This window comes from Heteronotia binoei, chromosome 8, assembly GCF_032191835.1.
Source record: "Heteronotia binoei isolate CCM8104 ecotype False Entrance Well chromosome 8, APGP_CSIRO_Hbin_v1, whole genome shotgun sequence".
In the NCBI taxonomy this organism is placed as follows: Eukaryota; Metazoa; Chordata; class Lepidosauria; order Squamata; family Gekkonidae; genus Heteronotia; species Heteronotia binoei.
The window spans coordinates 34,046,914-34,068,916 of NC_083230.1; the positions used below are offsets into that span (position 1 = coordinate 34,046,914).

At 43.6% G+C, this 22,003-nt stretch overlaps 1 protein-coding gene across 2 annotated transcripts in view; it reads right to left on the reverse strand.

The window, feature by feature from the left end:
- Nucleotides 1–3,452: 3,452 nt before the first annotated feature.
- LOC132576086 (uncharacterized) overlaps nt 3,453–22,003 on the reverse strand; it is a 35,310-nt gene continuing 16,759 nt past the window's right edge. The window contains exons 5-10 of one of the 2 annotated variants that reach the window (XM_060244882.1): nt 17,201–17,262; nt 14,850–15,032; nt 13,894–13,976; nt 6,279–6,416; nt 5,786–5,871; nt 3,453–3,663 (exon numbers count right to left, since the gene is read on the reverse strand). In XM_060244882.1, coding sequence (XP_060100865.1) covers nt 3,509–3,663; nt 5,786–5,871; nt 6,279–6,416; nt 13,894–13,976; nt 14,850–15,032; nt 17,201–17,262 — 707 coding nt within the window. In that variant the 3' untranslated portion in view covers nt 3,453–3,508. The remainder of the gene's footprint in view (nt 3,664–5,785; nt 5,872–6,278; nt 6,417–13,893; nt 13,977–14,849; nt 15,033–17,200; nt 17,263–22,003) is intronic. The other variant, XM_060244883.1, reaches the window with a different exon arrangement.

The window sequence follows — 22,003 nt, forward strand, 5'->3', positions numbered from 1 at the left end:
CTCTCTTGTAATGTGCTATGGAATAAACCATGTTGCCTTCAAACCGTCCCGGTTCTCAGTACATTACATAAGGTCTCCGCACTAGCATGCCATTGGATCATTCAAACCAGCTGGAGGCTCATGGTTGGAGCAGGGCAACAGGTATTTGGATCCTGCTTCCCATTGTTCCCGAGTCCCCAAGCTCAGCCCTTATGGCTCCAATGAGCCAGGCAGGAACACACACAAAAAATCTTCACTTTGGTCTGCATACACAACAATCCCCAACCACGGAAATGTTATGCAATGTACCTTCTTGAAGGAAGAAGGTAGCAAGTTGTTTTGTTTTGTTTTCTGGAAAGGGGTGATGTCCTGACATGGGCCATATGATCCACGGGGCTTATGGGACCTTTCCTGGTGCTATAAGGAAAAATTACTTCTCAGGGCCAAATTAGATCTTTGGTTTTTCAAAGAGCCAAGTCCAGACTTCCTGGACCCAACTCTGGTTCACTGCAGCCACACAGCAGCTGTAAGAAATGACTTTTAAAAATAGAAGAGAACCCAAATGGGCTCAGAAGTCTCTACCATGTGGAGAGGAAAGATTCCGGCCTCCTGCAGGTAATTTCACCACACTGAAACAGGGATTAAGGTCAATTTTTTCCCAGTATTTCCTATTCTACATTGAGTATTTTGTGCATGAAGAATAGCAAAAATAGAGAAATAACTCCACCCGCATGTTGTGCCAGTAAACCTCTCAGGGAGGGAGGGTTAAGGTCTCCCAAACCCCCCAACAGCAGCATTCCAAGCCCATTTAGGCTCTTTTAAAAAAGCAATTTCTGATAGCTGCTGTGTGGCTGTGGGGAACTCATTTTAAAACTCTTTAAAACCTCTAATGACTAATTTAGGCCTCCAATGAAGGAAGGCCTTTCTGACTTTGGGACTAGTCGTTGCCACAGTTTTGTTTGAAAACCCCAATTCCATATCCCTTGCCCCCCCCCCCCGCATTTAAATAAAAGCTGTATTCATTTAAGCTGCAGTGTGGGTTTTGAATGAGGGTATCCACAATGTTGTGACTAGTAACCTGGCCCTTTTATAGCTGGACAAAGTTCCCTTGCAAGTTTGTTAGAGCAGCTATCAGAAGAGCCACATCCATAGTACTAGAGTCAACTAAGATGACCCCTACCAGACTTGTACATCAAGATGTGCAATAAATATCTGCAACAATTGTGTCACACAAAGTGTAGAACCAAAATGATGTGAAAATGTGAGACACATGAATGGATCTTTGCAGGATTGAGTTGTTATTGTTGTTTTAAGTTCCCATGGTTTATGGAGCAGCTACATGGGGCCTGTTTGGATTGTGGCCCTGAAGAGAGGGGTTTTAACCCTTTCCCTGCTTAGTTTTCCAGAAAACCCCTTGGTGGGGTTGCACTGGTTGTGCTTTGACAGCAGTTTGTATACACATATTTGAAACCCCTTCCTTTTTGTCAGCCACTTTGGGTCCCTCTAGAGCAGTGGTGGCTCTATGGCACGTATGCCAGAGGGGGCCCTCAGAGCCCTCTCTGTGGGGACTCGTGCCCAGTGCCGGCTCGTGGGCAAATAGTGCCCTAGGCACACTCCGCTCACCCCGCCACCGCCAGCCTCCTCCCGCCCGCCGCCGCACTCCTTTTGCCCCGCCGCGATCCTCTCACGCCCCTCCCCTGCCACCGCTGCCACTGCCAGCCTCCTCCAGCCCACCGCTGCTGCCGTGCTCCACTCGCTCACCCCCCCCCCTCGCCACAACTAAAACAGCCCTACAGGCTTCTTGCTGCCCGCGCCTGTGCGCTTAACCAAATGCACAGGCGCGGGCTGCTAGAAGCCAGTAGAGTTGTAGTTGCGGTGAGGGGAAGGGGCGAGTGAGCGGAGCACGGCGGCGGGCCAGAGGAGGCTGGCGGCGGCTGAGGCAGGGGAGGCGAGTGGAGCGCGACTGCGGCACCTTTTCTGCCTATTCTGGAAGGAGAAAAGCGGAGAGTTGGGGAAGTCGAACTGGGGCTGCTTGGACTCCGTATTGGCGGTTTCCTGCCTGCGAGAACCGCGGGGGGGGGGTGTTTAGGGTTTGGCTCAGTGGATAGAGCATCTGCTTGGTAAGCAGAAGGTCCAAGGTTCAATCCCCGGAATCTCCAAATAAAAGTGTCCATGCAAATAGGCGTGAAAAACCTCAGCTTGAGACCCTGGAGAGCCGCTGCCAGTCTGAGTAGACAATACTAACTTTGATGGACTGAAGATCTGATTCAGTAGAATCATATGCTCTGCCATGGAAGCCTTAGGGCAGTCACTCAGCCTAGCCTACCTTGCAGGGTGGTTGTGTGGGAGAAAGGGGGGGGTGCTGCATGAGCCAGTTTGGTGCAGTGGTTAAGCACAGACTCTTATCTGGGAAACCCAGGTTTGATTCCCCACTCTTCCACTTGCAGCTTCTGGAATGGCCTTGGGTCAGCCATAGCTCTAGCAGAGGTTGTCCTTGAAAAAGCAGTTTCTGTGGGAACTCTCTCAGCCCCACCCACCTCACAGGGTGTTTGTTGGGAGGGGGGAGGTAAAGGAGACTGACCGCTCTGAAACTCTGAGATTCAGAATAAAGGGTGGGGTATAAATCTGCAGTCTTCTTCTTCTTCTTTGGGTCCCCCTGGAGAGAAAAGCTGAGGTGTAAACTGATAAATATATATCTATATATGAAGATGATATTGGATTTATATCCCGCCCTATACTCTGAATTTCAGAGACTCAGAGCGGCTTACAGTCTCCTTTACCTTCCCCTGACCCCACAACAAACACCCTGTGAGGTAGGTGGGGCTGACATAGCTCTTACAGCAGCTGCCCTTTCAAGGACAATTCCCACGAGAGCTATGGCTGACCCAAGGCCATTCCAGCAGCTGCAAGTGGAGGAGCAGGGAATCAAACCTGGTCCGTGCACTTAACCACTACACCAAACTAGCTCTCTGGGGTGTTAAAGGGGTGCTAAAGCATTGTGTATGGGCAAGTTTATCTTTGCCATTAGTCCTTCTAGGGTTGCCTACCTTCAGGTGAGGCCTAGTGATCTTCTGGGATTAGAACTCATCTCCAGGCCACATATCAGTTCCTCTGGAGAAAATGGCTGCTTTGGAAAGTGGACTCCGTGGCAGTATACCCCTCTGGCACCCCTGTCCTCCCCAGACATCACTCCCAAAATCTCCAGGGATTTCCCAGCCCGGGGCTGGCAACCCTCTTTCCAGCTTATTCTGTTTCTTCTGGCTTAATGTATGAGTTGTTTCTTTTTCTAAACTAAAACCTCAGTATTCAGGCTAAATTGCTGCGTTGACACTTTGCGATAAATAAGTGGGTTTTGGGTTGCAGTTTGGGCACTCAGTCTCTAAAAGGTTCACCATCACTGCGCTAGAGAAAAGTAGCCTGCAAATGCTTGCTTAAAGAAACAAATAAAGGTGACCTATGCAATACAAGCAAAATCTTAGAGAAATCATCCAGGTGTTATTTTATCATTAAGTATCTATGCATTTACCATTCAGTCTAAGTCTGATCTTAATGACTTGGAGTATATTTTTCTTCTTAATAAGCTGGTTTCATCGGGATACACAGTCACAGAGCCACACCTGAATGGTTCCTTCATCCTGCTTTGGTTACCATCTACTCCCGGCAGTTTTCTAGATCTGTATGGTGCTAATATAAGAATATGAAAAATTGAATTAGAGGGGCATATGACAAGAGAGGTTTTTAAAATGCATCTGACAAAGTAGGGTTTTTGCCTATGACAGCTCATGTCATAATAAAGTTACTACTTTTAAATTTATATATATTCATTTATATATTCAATTTCTGAATTGTCTGTTCCCTACAATGTAATACTTTAGGTGATGTACAACCAATATAAACAAGCTAAAAACAAAAACGAAAATGGGCAATTACATTATTTCAGATGGCATCAGATAGTTCTTTGCTACCCCGTTCTGGACTCTGCCATAAATTCGCAAGCAGGTGAAAAGAGGCCAAAGCAAAGACGGTAGAAAAAAGAGAGGAGCAGGGTGCCAACTATGATGGAACTGCTGCTGTCCTCAACCAAAGGCATGGCAGAACATTTTTGCCTTACAGGCCATTAAGTCCCACAGGGCCCTGGTGGTGTTTGGCAAAGAGTTCCACCAGGTTGGAGCCAGGGCCAAAAAATCCCTGGCTCTAGTGGAGGACAGCTGGATATCTTTAGGGCCAGGGACCACCAACAGATTATTCTCGGCAGAGCATAATGCTCCTCTGGGGACATACCAGAGGAGATGCTCCCTGAGATATGTGAGTCCCAGACTGCTCAAGGCCTTAAAGAACAGAACCAAGAACTTGAACCTGACTCAGTATTCCACTGGGAGCCAGTGTAGCTGGCACAGCACAGTTGTATATGTGCTGCCCATGGTGTTCCCATCAGGACTCACATTGCCACATTCTGGACCAGCCGGATCTTCTGGATCAGTCTCAAGGGCAGGCCAGCATAGAGCAAGTTACAGTAGTCTAGCATGGAGGTGACCATTTAATGGATTATAGTGACTAAGTCAGGGTGCGACAGGAAAGGGGCCAGTTGCCAAGCTTGATGTAGATGGGAGAATGCCAACCTGGCAATATTCATGACCTGGGCCTCCATAGTCAAGAAGGCATCCAGAGTCACACCCAAACTCCTGACAGATGGTGCCAGTATGAGTGGTGTCCCATTAAGAGAAAGAAGTCTGTGCCCCAACCCTATAGTCCCCCCAGCCACAGAACCTCTGTCTGTTCTAGATTCACTCTCAAGACTCAACCTGCTCTTTTTTTACCACCCCGTCACGGCCTCCAAATCCTTGGCCAGATTATCAGGGGCAGTGGTTGTCCAATAGCAGCTAAAGCTGGGTGTCATCAGCATACTGGTGACACCCCAGCCCAAAACTGTGCACCAGCTGGACAAGGGGGTGCATGTAGATATGCCACAGATGCTTTGTTATGCAACAGATTTGTGCAGGTATTTTCTAGCTTCCTCCCCCAGTCTTGCTATACTAGAATCATAGCCCTAGAGGTAGGAAGTGTTTTAGAAAAGACAGGTGTTCTCTCTCAGAATGTACCTCCTAATGAAGGTAGAAAATTACTAAATGACAGAACAGCCTGCACTAGTTAATCAGCATTGTGAGTAGATGTGAAACAAGCTTCCACATATGTTAACTTTAAGAATCAGCAGAAAGGCAGCAGATTCTTGAAATAAGTATAATGTTTCTGCTCGGAGTAGTTAACAATTTTCTGGAAAGCATGCAAGAGTTATGCTTTCTAAAATGGAATTGCTATGAGCACTGCAAATTAAAGGATGGTGCAGCCTAAACAATTTGCTGGCAGATTCTAGGCAGTAACAGAAGGAAACAAACCTTGCATCTTGGAGGGGAAACAACACAGTGGAATAGATTGATGCTTTGTGCTTGGAAATAAACTGGCTTGTATCTAACAACAGAATGCCAAAAAAAGGATCTATTCTTTGTAAGAAGTGATGATGGTGTTTTCCACTGATTCGCTCTCCTACTTTGACACTTATGCCACTGCAGGAACTGTAGCTCAGAAACAAAAACTGGGGAGAATCAGTGGGAGGGAGAAGCAGGAAAGTTCCATTCCACAAAATCTCTTATGTGACTGGATCTCATTGGCTACAAGCCAGTGAACTGATTTCTTAAACAAGTTTCTATCATGTTATATCAACTAAGCAGATAACTAAAATTAAATACAAAGACACAGAACAGCAAATATTTGTAGAAGCATACGTTTCATAAACATTCGTCATTCTTACAGTAAGGTAACTTGGGATGGAATGCAGCTCCAGAAAACAAGTTGACCTCAGTGACAGTGTGAAAAGCATTTAGACTCCACAAGTATCTATAAAATATTTATCAGAAGAAAACAATTTTTATATTGTGTTAGTAATCTACGTCTACTTCAACTTTCTACATTTCCTATTTGGGCAATTTTGCTTTTAATAGTTTTATTCAAATGTCCCAAAAAGTGTGATTCTCTAAATGTATCATTTCAGAAGATATACAATATTCCTACCCAAATGTAGACAGAAAGAAATGCATAGGTCTGTGCTGCGTTTAGAGATTATTCATATCCTAGTTTAGCTGTCTTGTAAATGGTTCTAGCACAGAAATCCAATTCCTGAAGTGCACCCAATTCTGCAATGGTGGAGCTTGATTATAAGTCAATATTAAGAATTTACAAGAGGGGTCCATCCCCCCTTCCCCCTCATCACTGAGCCTTGTGCAACTCCAGGCCCCAACACTCACCGTGGAAACTTGCCACAACAGTGGTGATTTCTGGGAGCCAGTCTGAGCCTGGAGCATATTCTGCCATTTGGAGTTGCACCTGCTCTTTCAAGGACAACCTCTGCCAGAACTATGGCTGACCCAAGGCCGTTCCAGCAGCTGCAAATGGAGGAGTGGGGAATCAAACCCAGTTCTCCGAGATAAAGTCTGCACACTTAACCACTACACCAAACTGGTATGAACAAAGGGTTACTTCTAAAAACCAAGGCCCTTCCTGTTGGAATTTTGAATTTTTATATTGTATGTCTAGGCAATGCCTATAGTTCAGTCATAGTGTTAAATATCTTTACCTGTCAATCGGACTAGAGCTGATGGAATGTTAAGCAGAGGCTTGAAAAACGACAGTTAAAGAAGAGCAGGTGGCAGTTCTGTGTTAGGATCTGGAGTGGGCTGACTGAGTAACAGCTTGTTAGTGATAGTTTAGAGAATGTAGTCTGGCATTTCCCTTTGGCAGGGTTGCGATCCAGCACAGGGCCATGCAGGCCTCAATGCCAGGTTGCGGAGACCTCCTGTCAATGTCCCGCTAGCCGGCAGAGGTCAGGGGACACAGCCACACTTGCATGGGAGCCTCCCAACTTCCTGCTGGCTGGAGGAGGTGAGGGGACACAGCCATGCTTGCGCAGGGGCTCAGCAGACCAAGCTATGCGAGGAGAGAGTCAGCAGTTTTAAAGGTGAGTTGCTCCATCCCATCCCATTTCTTTTCCTTCCTTCCTTCCTTCCTTCCTTCCTTCCTTCCTTCCTTCCTTCCTTCCTTCCTTCCTTCCTTCCTTGGAATGGCAGCTGGGACAAATTAGCTGCCCTTCTTGTAAGAAAAGCTAACCACCATAGACAAGCTACACCTTGCTGAAATGATCGCCTGCTTGCGTTGTACTGTCCAGTTATGATTGTATTGGAAAAAGACCCCCAAGTATTTGAAAGATTTCACCTGTTCAATGTTATTTCCCTTGAGGCACCAGCTTTGTGGTTTTCAGGACTTTGAAAATACTATAATTTTGGATTTTGCATAGTTTATAGACAGGAAATTTGTCTTGCAGTAGGAAGTAAAGGCGAGTAGCAGGCATTTGAGACCCTTCTGTGATCGTGACAGTAGAACCTTGCCAACCTCTGTATGCTAAGTGAAACGCAGGCACTCAGAATCCTTAAACAGAGGATTTTAGACATTGAGAAACAATCCCTTTGTTCCTCTGAACATAAAACTTGTTCCTCTCTAGCATTTGGTATCTTCCCAGATCATGGGCTGCCTGCTGCCTATCTTTCCCAGCTTACATCACCCCAGTCACAGGTCTCCTTTATGTTAGGAAGACTCAAAAGTTTTACCCTCAGTGGTACTTCTGGGGGGGTTGCCAACATCCTTTATCAGGAAAGATTCTGACCATGCAATGGAAGGCACCTCAAAACAGTCCCCCATATCTTACTTCACTGTGATTTTTATGGGGAAGTGCAGGACTGTATAACACTAGCACCAAATTGTTTTAATAATGTTTTAATTGTTATACTGTTCAAAGTTTTAATTAGTCATTGTTCTATATTGTAAATGCTTTTATTGTTGTGAGCCGCCCTCAGCCTGCTTCGGTGGGGAGGGTGGGATATAAAACCAATAAAATAAAATAATAATAAATATAATCAAACCGATCCTGTCTAACCTTTATGGATTATCTGAGGCAAAGATAGTTTTCTTTCTGCTATCTGTCCAATGTTCCCATATCACAAGCCTAGCTGCTGCCATAACAAACAGAGAGCAAAAGACTAGCCCCCCTTCTTGGTGTTTGGTTTTTATAACTGAAACTCTATGTAAATTTGCCATGCTGTACTTTTTGTTTTTATGCCAATAAAGGTATTTGGATTGGATTGGAGTGCATGTATGTGATGCAGAGAAAAGCTCCCTCAACTGGGGCTGCTCTCTTCCAAGATTCTTCTCTCCTTTGGGGAGGGAATGAGGGGGAAGGGAAGAGAGTGCACATGCACACACCAGAGAAAAGCTCCCCCACCATCTCCTTCCTCCACTGGAACTGCTGCTATGTTGCCAAGCCTGCCTTCCCTTGTTTGGAGGGAGGGAGGTGGAAGGAAAAACAGGGAGCACACAAGAAAGGGAGTCCCATGGCACTTTAAGACCAACAAAGTCTTATTCCAGGTATTTCCTGGTGCACACACTTCCTTTGAGGGAGGGAGATTCTTCTGACAAGGCCTGCTCTGCTGTTTACTTTGAGACCTGATCACACACACAAGCATGTTAAAAAATGAAGGGGGCAGGAAACAGATGCATCTGGGACAAGGGGAATTAAGGGGAAATTATTTTGGCTTATTCTGAACAGGTTGTTTTTTTTGGGGGGGGGGGTTAAAATTAGATTTCTATGTGCCTATCTGGGATTTTGTTTTCTTTCAAAAAGACCCTGATTAGAAATTACAACACTTGAATTGGATTCCATGGTTTAATGACTGAAGCAGATAGCTAAATATTTAAGAATATGTTTTTGGTTCCATATATTCCAGTTCAACACATGGTTTTCCTCTGTCCCCTCTGACCTCACTGGCTACCTTTTTCACATTAACTGTCCCTGCCCCCATTTAAATTATTTCTTATCATCACCAGCAGTGAGTGGATTTTGTCCAGTCTGAAAACAACACATTATCTCCGTTGGACAGATTTTCTAATTCTAACAGATGAAAAAAAAATAAATAAATCTAACAGCACAGCTTGTGATCTTTATTAATGGAAGGGAGCAAGAATCCAGTAGCACCTTGATGACTAACAAAATTAGTGGCAGGGCATGAGCTTTCATGAGTCACTACTCACTTGTTCAGATACAGCTAGAATGTAAGTCCATCTGTCTTTGTATCTTGGAGAGTGAAGTGATTTCAGGTGAAATAACAATAGCAGCCATTGGTAATGAGAGAAGAAACCTAGGTCTCAGTTCAGCCCAGGAGGATTCATTGAGCTTCGTTATCAGTTCCTATTCATCAGACTCTCTAATCTTCCTCTAAAATACCTTTGTAAGATAATTGCTACTCTTAGGTCAACATTGTGGTTTCTTATAGCTGCAGAATGTGTAGGAATCCAGTAGCACCTTGAAGACTAACAAAATTTGTGGCAAGGTATGAGCTTTCATGAGTCATTGCTCATCTCTTCAGACTTGTCCATTTATTCTTTACATCCACTTGGACCAAACTGAGACCTAGGTTTCCTGTCTCATTACCAATGATGATATCACACTTATTACCCCTTGCATATCACACCTAATCCAATCAAGCCTATGGCCATTTGGCATCTGAAATCATCTTTTAAAAGTTTATACCTCCGGTACCTTGTGTTACGTTTTATGGCACACATGGCCCAGCCCGACAAAGTGACACTTGTGTCAGATCTGTCTGTCATTACAAATGAGTTCAACACCTCTGCTCTGAGCTGAGTCTTGTGAGCAAAAATTCTACTTTCTGAGCTATTGGCATTAAAGTTGTGAGTGAGCAATTTGGCTACTGCATAAATTAGTTTGCTCTGGGGCCATCCTTCCTGGACTAAGACAAAAATGTGTGAGCCAAAGGCAAAAAAAACCTGTGAGCCAGTTCACCAACTCAGCTTAGAAGGACCACTGGCCTTATAGTACGTAGCAAATGTGAACTGGTATAGGGAAGTCCAGGAACAGTTCAGTGTGGAACTCTCAACAGTTGGCAAGATCATTTTTCAGGTCTGCTTCGCCTTGGAGCTTGAGCTGTATAGAAAGACTATATATCCCTGGGAAAGCGAGTCACAAAGGGTTTTTGTTGCTGTTTAAACCCCCTCTCTTATATCAGTACTTTACTGTAATTACTAAGTAATGATAATAGTTCTCTGTTAATGACAGTATTGTTCTCTATTACCAGGGTTGCTCTTATGGTTTATAATCTTTTCTTTCAGATAATGGATGGCTTTGCATGTTTGGGGTTCCCACACTGCACTGGGACAACCAACAGAACACACATACCTATATGGTTGCCAGGCAGGAGGAATGACAGTATGGTAATCAGAAGAAATTCTGCTTCATCTGCTTCCAGGGAATAATGAATCATACTGGCCAATTCATTGACACAGAGGTCAGATGGAGTGGCAGGAACCATTATGCCTTTGACTTTTGCAGCTCTGAATTCTGTGCAGCAATGGATGCAGAGTTTTTGTTCGTGAGAACCCCACCATCACTCAGAAGGGTGTATCTGTGCCAGAAGTACTGCTGCAAGGTGCTGGCTGATAAAGCCATATTGAGGAAATATGAGCAAGCACCAGAGGAACTTTGATTATGCACTTTGTAGGGTTAGAAATGTTGCTGAACATGCCTTTGGCTGGTTTAAGATACAATGGCAGTGCCTTTTGGCATGTCTCACCATCTTCGAGGAAAATATGGCATCTGTGGTTACAGCCTACATTACTTTGGAGGTTTTAAACAGAGGCTAGATGGCCATCTGACAGCAATGCTGATTCTGTGAACTTAGGCATGAGAGGGAGGGCAGGAAGGGTTGCACCAAACTTAGTTCTTGTGGCCCTTTCTTACCCTCCCAGGAAAATGCTGATCACCACTTTAGGGTCAAGAAGCACTTTTCTCCAGGCCAGTTTGGCCAGGGATCCTGGAGGTTTTTTGCTATCTTCTGGCCATAGAACGGGGGTCACTGGAGGTATGGGGGGGAGGTATTTGTGAATTTAATTCATTGTGCAGAAGGTTGGACTAGATGACCCTGGAGATCCCTGCCGATGAGGTAACGTGTGGAAAAATCCACTGTATTTGTGGATGCATTTGTGCGTGTGGTTACTGGCAAAAGACTCTAGGCAACAGTGTACTGTTACTATTACTAGCATTACCACTAACAGTAACAATAATAAGTGGACTATGATGGGTTCAAGCTGTTCCTCTTCCTCCTTGTGCTGTTGCTAAAGGACTGGGGGCAGGGACAAAACTAACCAAAAGCCTCTCACCCCTATTGTATTGTTGTATACATTCCGTAAACTCTCTTCTGTCCAAGGACGAATATAGCCGGGTCAGAGGCTCATTGCTATGGAAACACAGATCTTATTCTGGGATGGCTCAGGCTGATAACATTCGCTTTTTCTTTTTTGGCTCCCTGACCCAGTCCCAACTTCCTAGGAATGTACCTAGGGAACTTCCTTTTGTCTGGTCTACACTCTCCTCTGAGATAGTGGCTCTGACTTTTTCCCTACTTGGAGATTTGCTTAAGAAAAATAAGACTGAATATAAAATGCAGGTCTTAATATAAAATGTATCAGAGCTTAATCAATATAGCTCCTTATTCAAATATGATTCTTTGTGCAAAGCATGACTAAATATGACTCTTAATTGGCTTCTAAGGTAATAGTGCAAGCTTTAGGTTCACATCTAATGGCTCTTAATTGGCTTTTAAGGCAATGGTGCAAGCTTTAGGTTTCACACAGGCTGGCCAGTCTATCAACAGGGTTTATTTATCTGTTTTTAATCTTTCTGTTTGCCTTTTCAGAGTCCAGCTCAAGATGACTTACAGTTAAATAATCACAGTACAAAAAAAAAGTCATTAAAAACAAGCCATTAGCCCAGAGGTATCCAATTCATTTGTTGCGAGGGCCAGATCTGACATAAATGTCACTTTGCTGGACCAGACCATGCATGCCATAAAATGTAACAAAAGGTACTGGAGATATAACTTTTATTAAGGTGATTTCAGATGTTGGTGATAGCAGAGAAATGACAATAGCAGGCTTGATTGGATTAGGTGTGTTATGCCAAGGAGTAGAAGGCGTGGAGATACAAGCATTAGTAATGAGACAGGAAACCTAGGTCTCAATTCCATCCAGGAGGATTCAGTCCAGGAGGATGCAAAGAATAAATGGACATAAGTCTGACATTAGAAACCACAACATTCATGTATTGACCTTAGAGTAGCAATGCTCTTACAAAGGAATTTCAAAAAGAAATTAGAAAGAGACTGTAGAATTGCAATTGATAATGAAGCTCAAGACAATGCATCTTCCTGGACTAAATTGAGAGATCGTTTTCCTGTCTCATTATCATTTGGCATCAGAAATCACTCCACTCTCCAAGATACAAGGACTAAACCAAGTGTTCTAGTTCCTATTCAGGGTCTTTTTGAAAGAAAATAAATCCAGATAGGAACAGAGAAATCCAATTAACCCCCCCCCCCCAACTTTTCAGAATAAGCCAAAATAATTTCCTCAGTGTTCATTGTGCTTGTCAGAATAATCCATCCTTCCACCTACCCACCCACCCTGCCTCCCTCCCTCTATCTGAAGAAGTATGCTTGCACAGAAAAGCTTACTGGAATAAAATGCTGTTGGTCTTAAACCTGCCATGAGACTTCAACACTGAAGTCTCTCCGTCTCCCCTTCTCCTTCTCCCTCCTCTATCCCAAAAAGGGGAGAAACAGTCCTGGAGAAGCAAGCAGATTCTGTGTGTGAGTTTGTGCGTGTTCTCTCTCTCCTCTCCCTCCCTTCATTCCCTCAAAAAGGAGAAGCAGCCCTGGATATATGTGTATGGGTATGCATGAGAGAGAGAAAGAGGAACCTGTCTTTGTATCTCTCCCACATGAAGCAGGAAGCAGCTAGAACTCTCTTTCCTCTCCCTGCTTTCTGTGTGTGTGTGTGTGTGTGTGTGTGTGTGTGAGAGAGAGAGAGAGAGAGAGAGAGAGAGAGAGACAGGGAGGGAGAGAGAGGAAAGGGAGTCAAGAGGCAGGCAACAGGAAGGAAAGAGCCATTGAGGGAGCTGGGAGAAAAGCAAAAGACGGTGTGGCTGCAGCAGCAGCCCTGGAAAGGAAGCAGGTGTAGGAGGTTGCCATCCAGAGCCTTAAAGGTAAGACCAGCACTTTGAACTGTGCCTGGAAAGGGGTGAGAAGCCCATGCAAATCTTCCAGCATGGGAGCAATATGATCACCTGGGGCCAGGGGTGAGAGGCTTTTGGTTAGTTTTGACCCTGCCCCCAGTCCTTTAGCAACAGCACAAGGAGGAAGAGGAACAGCTTGAACCCATCATAGTCCACTTATTCTTGTTGCTGCTAGTGGTAATGCTAGTAATAATAACAGTACACTGTTGCCTAGAGTCTTTTGCCAATAACCACACGCACAAATGCATCCACAAATACAGTGGATTTTTCCACATGTTACCTCATCAGCAGGACCAGCCCTGCCACCAGACAAACTAGGAGATGGCCTAGGGTGTCAGCCTTCTGGGTGCGCCAGATTGTGCGCCCTCCATGTGACTTGGTGATGTTATTGGGGGGGGGGGGGGAGGGCAGAAGTTAGCCTTGCTTAGGGTGCCAGATAGTCTAGGGCCAGCCCTGCTCATTGGTTATGTGCTTGTGCTATGTAGTTGTTTTTCTTTTCCGTGTGTTTTGCTCCATCTAGTGGTCACTTCTGTCTTTCCTAGCTGTTACTCCAGGTTTGTTACAAGCTCTTTTAAAGAAAAAGAGAGAGAAAAAGCCCAAAGCAGTACAGGCACACAACCAACAGAAATAACATGTGTGGGAAAACCAACAAACACAAGGAAATCAGCTTGACTTTAATATAACTATGTAATTTTATCATGGATGCAACAACTGCTCATACTCACCTGTCGTAGAAAGAAGACATTTTAGGACTATTAAAATCTTGCACATCAAAGAATTTTTGACTATCCGGGCAGAGACTAAAAGCCTAATAGAAAGCAAAAACACTTACATAAATTCTATTTATAAACCAGCTTTGCTGTATTTTAACACTTTTTAATTTAATTATTATCAATTGATCGCCTAGAGCCAAGAGCAAATAAAAGAAAGAAAGAAAGATTGTAGAAGTACATAGAGAAAAATAGATTTAAAAAAAGACAGAAAAATATTCCTGAAATGGCTTCAGCATCTCCCTCACCCCCAAAATAACCAAAACATTATGCGCAAGGTAATTAAAGAGTGTGCAATTTGGACCTAATTATGTGATTTGTGAATGACTGGCCAAAGTCTTACACTCTTAAAGACTTTCAGAATTTCTGCATTTTTCATTATTCCTACTTCAACGAAGGAAGTAGTAATGATTTCAAAAAATAACACAAGAATTTCATATGCTTTCTTATTTATATTTTTTCCATAATTGTTTGAGATAACACCAAACTAAGGACAAATAAATATATTTAATTATGTATAAGTTAAGTAACGTTATTTCTTTAGAACATGAATGTTTGACATTGCTATTACAAGCCATAATACTGCTGCACAATGCTTGTTCTCCTAAGACATTTACATTTAGTAAACATAGCATTCAAGTTCTTTTCTTTTGTTATTGGTATGAGTACAATGAAGTCTGGGATGTTACCAATTTTTTGAATAAATCAAAGGCTTCAAATTAATAAAGGCTACATTAAAAAGAATGTCATAAATCTACATGGGGCTAAATCAGATCTATAATAATCACAGAAACAAGGTCTGTGCCTACCTCCATCAAGACTAGCACCTTACTGAGCTTCAGCTGAAAACCCATTGTGTATACAATTATGAAATAAGCAAAAAAGAACAGAACTTTCAGAACATCATTTACCTTTCTGTGGTCTTTATTGTGCATAGGAGAAGTCACACCCGTAAGAGAGTTTAAAATAGCTCCCCTTAAGATCAAACTGCAAATGTGTGATGAATTCAGCTTCAAACTATTATTTAAATCAACAAGGGCTCTTCTCTTTTCTTTTGTTGAACCCCAAACAAGAGCTCTGATGCAGTACACATCCTGCAAAAAGTAATGCACAGTTAGTGTAATGTACTGAGACGTTTAGAAGGCAACATGCTTTATTGGCGAGTACATTACAAAAACTACATGGCGGCGCCAGGTCCCCGATTACATACATCTCCCCGAACAACCACCTTCCCTGGCCAGGTCCAATCCTGGCCAGTTAAACTTCCTGCCACAGATCTTCTTAGGCGGATTGTATTTATTCCTTACATCCGGCGACCTGCGGTTTCCCACTGGTCACCTCCGCGCACGTGCACTCTCGCTGTGTTGTAATTCAGGGACTGAAATGTAAGACACAACACTCCTCCCCCCCCCCAGTTCAAGAAACATAGTCTTTCACGTAAGCCGGTGGCCTTTGTTCCCTGCTCGACCTCTTAGGTTCGATCGAGGGCACCGGAGTGGCTGCTGTTGCTGCAGGGGCCACTGGTGCCTCGCTGTGGGCCGAAGCCCGAAGAGCAATGTCCGATGCCTGCAGTTTCTCCAGGGGCTCCCCTTGCACTCCTGCTGGGGAGGGGTCGCTCCAGCCACTGCGGGGCTCCTCCACCGGCAGGGCTGGGGAGGCCAGCACAAGCTGTGTGGCTTCTGGTGGCATTACCTCTATCACCCTGCTCCCCCAGGGACTGCCGGTTCTTCTGGCAAGGTGTGACGGCATAGCTGATCTATGTGTCTCGGGAGGAGCTGGCCCCCTTCTGACGAGACCTCGTATGAGCGGGACCTAGTGACCCACAGCACCTGGGCTGGTAACCACTCCGGCCCGCTCACAAAGTTCTTCACGTAGACCGGGTCTTCTAGAAGAACCCCTAGTGGCTTCTCTTGTCTTGGGGGAGCTGCGGAGGTCCGGGACCTGGTCGGGATGCAACCTATCAAGCCTAGTGGTTAACCTCCTACCCATGAGCAGCTCTGCCAGGCTTAGGCCGGTGACTGGGTTGAGGGTGATTTGGTTCCCAAAAAGGAAGGCTGCCAGGCAGTGGTCCCAATCTCCCTGCACTATTTGACCCAGGGCCTCCTTAGGGCCTCCTTAGTGGTGCGCATCATGTGCTCTGCTTGGCCATTGGTGGCTGGATGAAAGGGATCAGACTGTATGTGTCGGATGAGGTACCTATTCAGGAACTAGCTGCCTGCAGACCCGGCTAGAATCCCACCTTCGTCGCCAGTGTAATGTACTGAGTTCCAAGATGTTTAGAAGGCAACATGCTTTATCGGCGAGTACATCACAAAGACAACATGGTGGGGCTGGGTCCCTGATTATATATATCTCCTGGAACAACCCCCTTCCCTGGCCAGGTCCAATCCTGGCCAGTTAAACATCCCACCACAGATCTTCATGGGGGGATTGTATTTATTCCTTACGTCTGGCGACCTGCGGTTTCCCACTGGTTGCCTCCACGCGCACGCATTCTTGCTGTGTTGTTAATTCAGGGACCGAAATGTAAGACACAACAGTTGTAAGCTCAATTTAGATGAAAAACAGGTTTGGTTTGAATCACCCTTTTTAGCTCAAAATACTCTCTCCTGAGAGCACCTTGCAAGGTACCACTAGCTGATGTTATCCACAACCTCAGTGTAACATGTAGTTTGAGCCTCCTTAGAAAAGCAGAACTAAAAAAAAAACACCCAGGAATTGAAAACTGGGACATTTGTACAGCTAAATACTACTCATTAAAAACCTACTTCATACTTAAAATCTACGTTATCTTGTTAAGTTTGTGGGCCATCTTGGAATTTTGAGAACCAAGAATGTAGGCTATTATGAAATGACTGCCACAGTCACAAAATTGTTGCCATAGACTGCTGGGACAAATAACAAAATATTAGGAAAGTTGCAAGTAAACATCTTTCTATGATTGAGGTAGTTGTTCAGAATGGGTGCTCCCTGGGCTCTTTTGAAGCACCTCATGCCCCCACGATGTAAAGGAAAGCCAAGATTGGCTCCTGGCTTTGGAGCATAGATGCTTTGTCACAAAAGCATGTGAGTATCAAGGAATCCATTAGCAAGTACTACTGAATCCACAGGCACCACAATGGGGCATCATATAGGAAAAGGAAGGCAAGAAATATTATTTTTGTGAATCAATCTCCATTCATGGTTCGTTAGTACTAACCCCATATGATAAAACACATATATTGTGATCTATTTAGTTAGATCACAAAGCATTACTACTCACAGGATTTGAAGGGTCTAACTCCACAGTTTTATTAGCATCTTTTATTGCTTCTTTAATTTTGTCTAGAAACAATTCAGAAAAGAGCACAATTATAAGGTTATTTGATTATTAGCTACATAGTCATATACTACTACATAAACTTTCAAAATATAGAAACAAGTCCTTTCAGCTGCCACAGAGCACTCAGTCAATATATACATTTAATTGATGCAATGCTAATATAACTGAGCACAATGGCCATTTTATCGTTCTAGTATATTGCTACCCTAAGTGGTTGTGAGGATCTCCTGAGTTTGTTGGGGGAATTAGCTAGGAGGCCCAGACAATGCGAGAGGGGGCAACAAGCAGGACCTCCATCTATGTTTACGAGGATGTTCCCCTCAGTAGAGCTCTCAAATGAACCAGGCCTTAATTAATGAAATGGTTTTTATTAAAGAAAATTAGAAGAAATAAAAATCAAACTTATTAATTGAAAAAGCACTCTTTAGACACTCATACTAGTTCAGAAAATAAAAGTGGTAGCTTTATAGAGACAAGAAAGAAACTTATTTTACACAGGACTATATTTACCTTTTTCAGAACAGAGATTTGAGGAGAGAAGTGAGCAGAACGAACCTGCATTCCACTCAAAGAAGAAGTTGTACTCAGTTTCGTGTTGGGAGTGTAATTTAGTGGATGTCCAGATAATGCAGGCATGCACAGAGAGAGAGAGAGAGTCACTCACAAGAGAGAGCCCCAGAAGAACCAGAGTGCATACGGATATAGCCTTTGAGCTTGACATGATTGTTCCTAGAACAATGCTGTGATGATGTGAATGAAGCAATGCATTTGAAGTAGGGAAGCTGCATAGGTTTCCCATGGGTTGTGAATGCAATGCATGTGAAAATGTCTATTGTGCTTGGTGGCCTCTAATAGACAGGACAAGAAAACAAAGCTGTTATGGAATTAAAATGGTTTTGACTGTAGACTCATATAGGATGAACCAGGTAAGGGAAAATCAGGCAAGGTGGGGGAATGTGATAGTTGAACTGCCTTTTCTGGAAATTAATCTTTGGCACTGATGGATTTAAAAGAGGGAAGAGAACTGCCAAAACCCAGACAAAATTCAGGCACAATTGGGGAGTGGGGGGGGGGGCTTTACTGAATCAACATCTAAAAGCTAGACACAGGACGTAAAACAACCGGGGAAAGAAAAAAAAAACAGTAAGATCTTTAAAAACCTATGCCATATAACATATTAATTAAAAGGCCATGTTCACTATCCTTTAGTCTACTATCAGCAACAACAGCTGTCAATTTAATTGTAAATGTGCCTGTGTATTATTCATAGTACTCTTGTTGCTGCTATATTTACTTGGATGCACTTGAATGATAAGGGGATATATGCAATTGTGAGGCAAAGCACCCTAATTTAACCTAAGGGTTAATACGAATAATAATAGGTCTGCTCCAGCTTGCAGGTGTTCATAATCAGGCCTCCTCATAGACACCATCCTTATCTCTTTCAAGGCCAGATTCAAGAATGTGGTAATAGGCTAAGTGTGGAAACTTGCACTTAGTTCAGTAACCAGATGGAAAGGGGGAACCAAGAGCGAATGTCATCATCTAGAGCAGGGGTGTCAAACATGTGGCCTGGGGGCCAAATCAGGCCCCCCAGAGGGCTCCTATCAGTTCCCCAAGCAACTGGCTGTCATCTGCTTCCTTCTTCCTCTCTCTTGCTTCCTTCTGCATAACAGCTTGCTTTGCCAGGCTTGCTGGATTGCACAGGAGCTACAGAGCAAAACCTCTATTTTCTCCATTAGCTGAAGCTCTCTCTTGGGGAGGAAGGGGGGAGGGATAGCATGCTTTGAACCAAGTTGCTCTTCCTTCTATTGGCTGAGGTTCCTCCCTCTCCTGGTCCCCTGGGGAAGGAAGGAAAGAGCCAGAGCTTCCTTTGCCCAATTCTCTCGATCCCATGGGAGAAACACAATGAAAACACCTTTAAGACCAATGAGTGCTAATGTTTTAAGAGGTTTAAAAAAAATCTTTGTGTTTGACTGTGTCCTTTATAAAGTTTATATCTCTGCTACCTAATCATAAATAGGCACATACATGGCCCAGCCCAACCTGACATGTCTCAGCCTGACAAGGTCTCATTTTATGTCAGATTCAGCCCTCATAACAAATGAGTTCGACACCCCTGAAGATGTTCCAGTGAGCAAGCACCCTGATTGGATTTTTTAAAACCACTGTCAAGTACTGCAAGTGTAGGTGCCAGGGGCACATTTTAAAATGCACTTGAGGTCTTTCAGGATACCTCCCTTCTGCTGTAGCCACTGGGTGGAGCCACCAGCTGTAGGTGATTAGTCCCTGATGCTAATGAAAGACTGGTGGTTAGAAAAGGAGAGTCTTTTCTCCTAATAGTGCTCTTGACAACTGGTTAAGTCAAGGAGCAGCAGTGACCTGAGGGTCAGTTTTGATTACTTTGAAACCTCGAAGGGTGGCCAGACCATTCCAGGAGGGAGTTCCTGAAAGACTTTGGTTGTTGGACCTTTTGCCATTAACCTAAGGGTGAGGCAATAGCTAGCTAAGTTTTGTTATTTTCTTTTACACTGTGTTGGGGTTTACCTGCCCTGTTGAATAAAATTTACTTTAAACTTTTGTTAACCTGTTTCTGTGTCAGTGGCTTGCCAGGCATCAGTGCCAATCAGCCCTGCTGTAAGAAAAGGCTAAAATCATAGCCAGCTTTGGGGGAGCTGGAAATTGTTGAGCCCTTTAGGAGGAAAATTAGGGTGGGCTGGGCCCTATATATAACCTAGCCTGGTGGCAGCAATAAGACAACGTGCCCTGGCAATAAGCCTTAGACTGGCTTCCCTCTACGGAGCGGGGAGGTGGTTCAGGGAACCCTTGAGCACTACAGCAAGTTCTCCACCAATCAACACACCTTAGTTCTATCAAAGGCATTACAGTCAGGCAGGATCTTTTTGAAACTGAAGTCAACGGCCCTTGCCCACTTAGATATACTTGGAATCCATCCGTTACATAGTTCAAATGCAAAAACACCAAAATCTACCAATCACCTTCTCCCCCTCACTATATGTCATTCCTACCCCCAGTTCAGTTGTAGCAAGCTGTGAGCGTCTCTGTGAACCAGATAATGTGGCCTTGGGAGGCTCATAGTGTCTAGCTCCAGGGTGGAAAGATACATGATATGTTACACACGCAATAAGGCTATGTGTGAGAATAAGGAGATATCAGCCAAGCAGGACCCTCAGAAGTTACTAAAGGTTACAAGCAAGTAGAACTCCCCAGCCCCCAACTCATGGCAAGAGACACTCTTGACAACCACCTGATATTAGAAGGCAAGAGACTATAATTAAGCCTTAAACAAGAAGGAAACCAAGCTAACTTTATTATTTCATGGGACAGTGGCTCTGATTTTGATAAGCTTAATTGCAATGGATTGCTATGTAAAGGACCCTTAAGCCTCTAACCTGGACTCTGATATTCTGAATGATGTGCTATCTAATGCTGTTTACTAAAGAGTTAGATAGAAAAATTAGCCTTTGTTATTTTTTGCTAGTGGATTCTAAACACTGTGTCGCCTAGTGATATTCTTTTTAAAAATCATTCAATAAAACTGTATGTCTATTTTTTTTTTCAAAGGTTTGGCTTCTTGTGTGCCCTTGGCCTTTGGGGCCCACATATTTGAGCACTGCTTGCTTTCCTAGGAGGTAGTGACTCAGAGGAACCGAGGTTTGGGTACTTGACAGCAAACGTGTCTCTGTGCTGCATATTTCAGGTTAGCCATTTCAGCACAAACTCCTGCAAGCAGTACTAGTTTGACCAAGTCCACTGGGATATTTAAAACAGGCAAAAAATATGTTAGTTACCAGCTTACATTGAAGCAGCTGAAGAAACAACCTATACATTGCATGCCTAGGTGGACACAGAACTGGGTTCCCATGCATTGTAGTCTGTTGAACTGGTGGTGCTGGGTAGATGTTCTACTATTTATTTATTTACTCCATTTCTCATTCATCTCTTTCTTATCTAGGCTGCCAGTGCAGATTAAAGAATTATAACAAAATGCAATGAAGACCAGCATCATACATAAACAATGCAATACCACTGAGTTACACAGTTAAAGAACAACATATTAGAAGTATAATGCAGCCGAGAAATGGAATTTCAAATATCAGAGAACAGTGAAATAAGGACAGTAAAATAATGCATTGAAGAATGCAGTACGGAGAGGGAGGAAGAAGGAAAACTGCCTAAAGTATTCAGTGGCAAACAAAATTACAATTATACTGCTTTTATAAAAGTGACCTCCAGCACAGTTCCATTTTATCACATGGAATTGCCTTAAAAGACTTGTACACATTCATTTTTATTTAATTAGGCAAGAGCATTTTCTCCCTCTACAAGTAGGTGAAGAATCGAGTTATTAACTTAAATGGGTGCCCACTTTGCTATTATCTTGCATCTTAATCTTGTGGTTATGAAAAAATAAAAATTTACTTTGGAGTTTTAAAAAAAGATATTTTAAGGTAAAGTGCCTATAAAGAGGTGTACAGTACTCCCTCAGCAAAATATAATTCCTGTTTTTAAAGAAAATTCATTCCCTTTTTTCATTGGGCAAGAGGAATCAATTCTTACTTTTTTCAGTCTGAAAAGCACTAATGAAGGTCACAAACGTAATTAACACTGAACTGAGAAAGAATGTGCCTAACTGCGGGTCAGAAGTGGCAACTCATCCAAAAAGCATCATAAAATATTAGCGTATTCTCATGTGATTTAGCCATGGTTTGACTTGAAGTT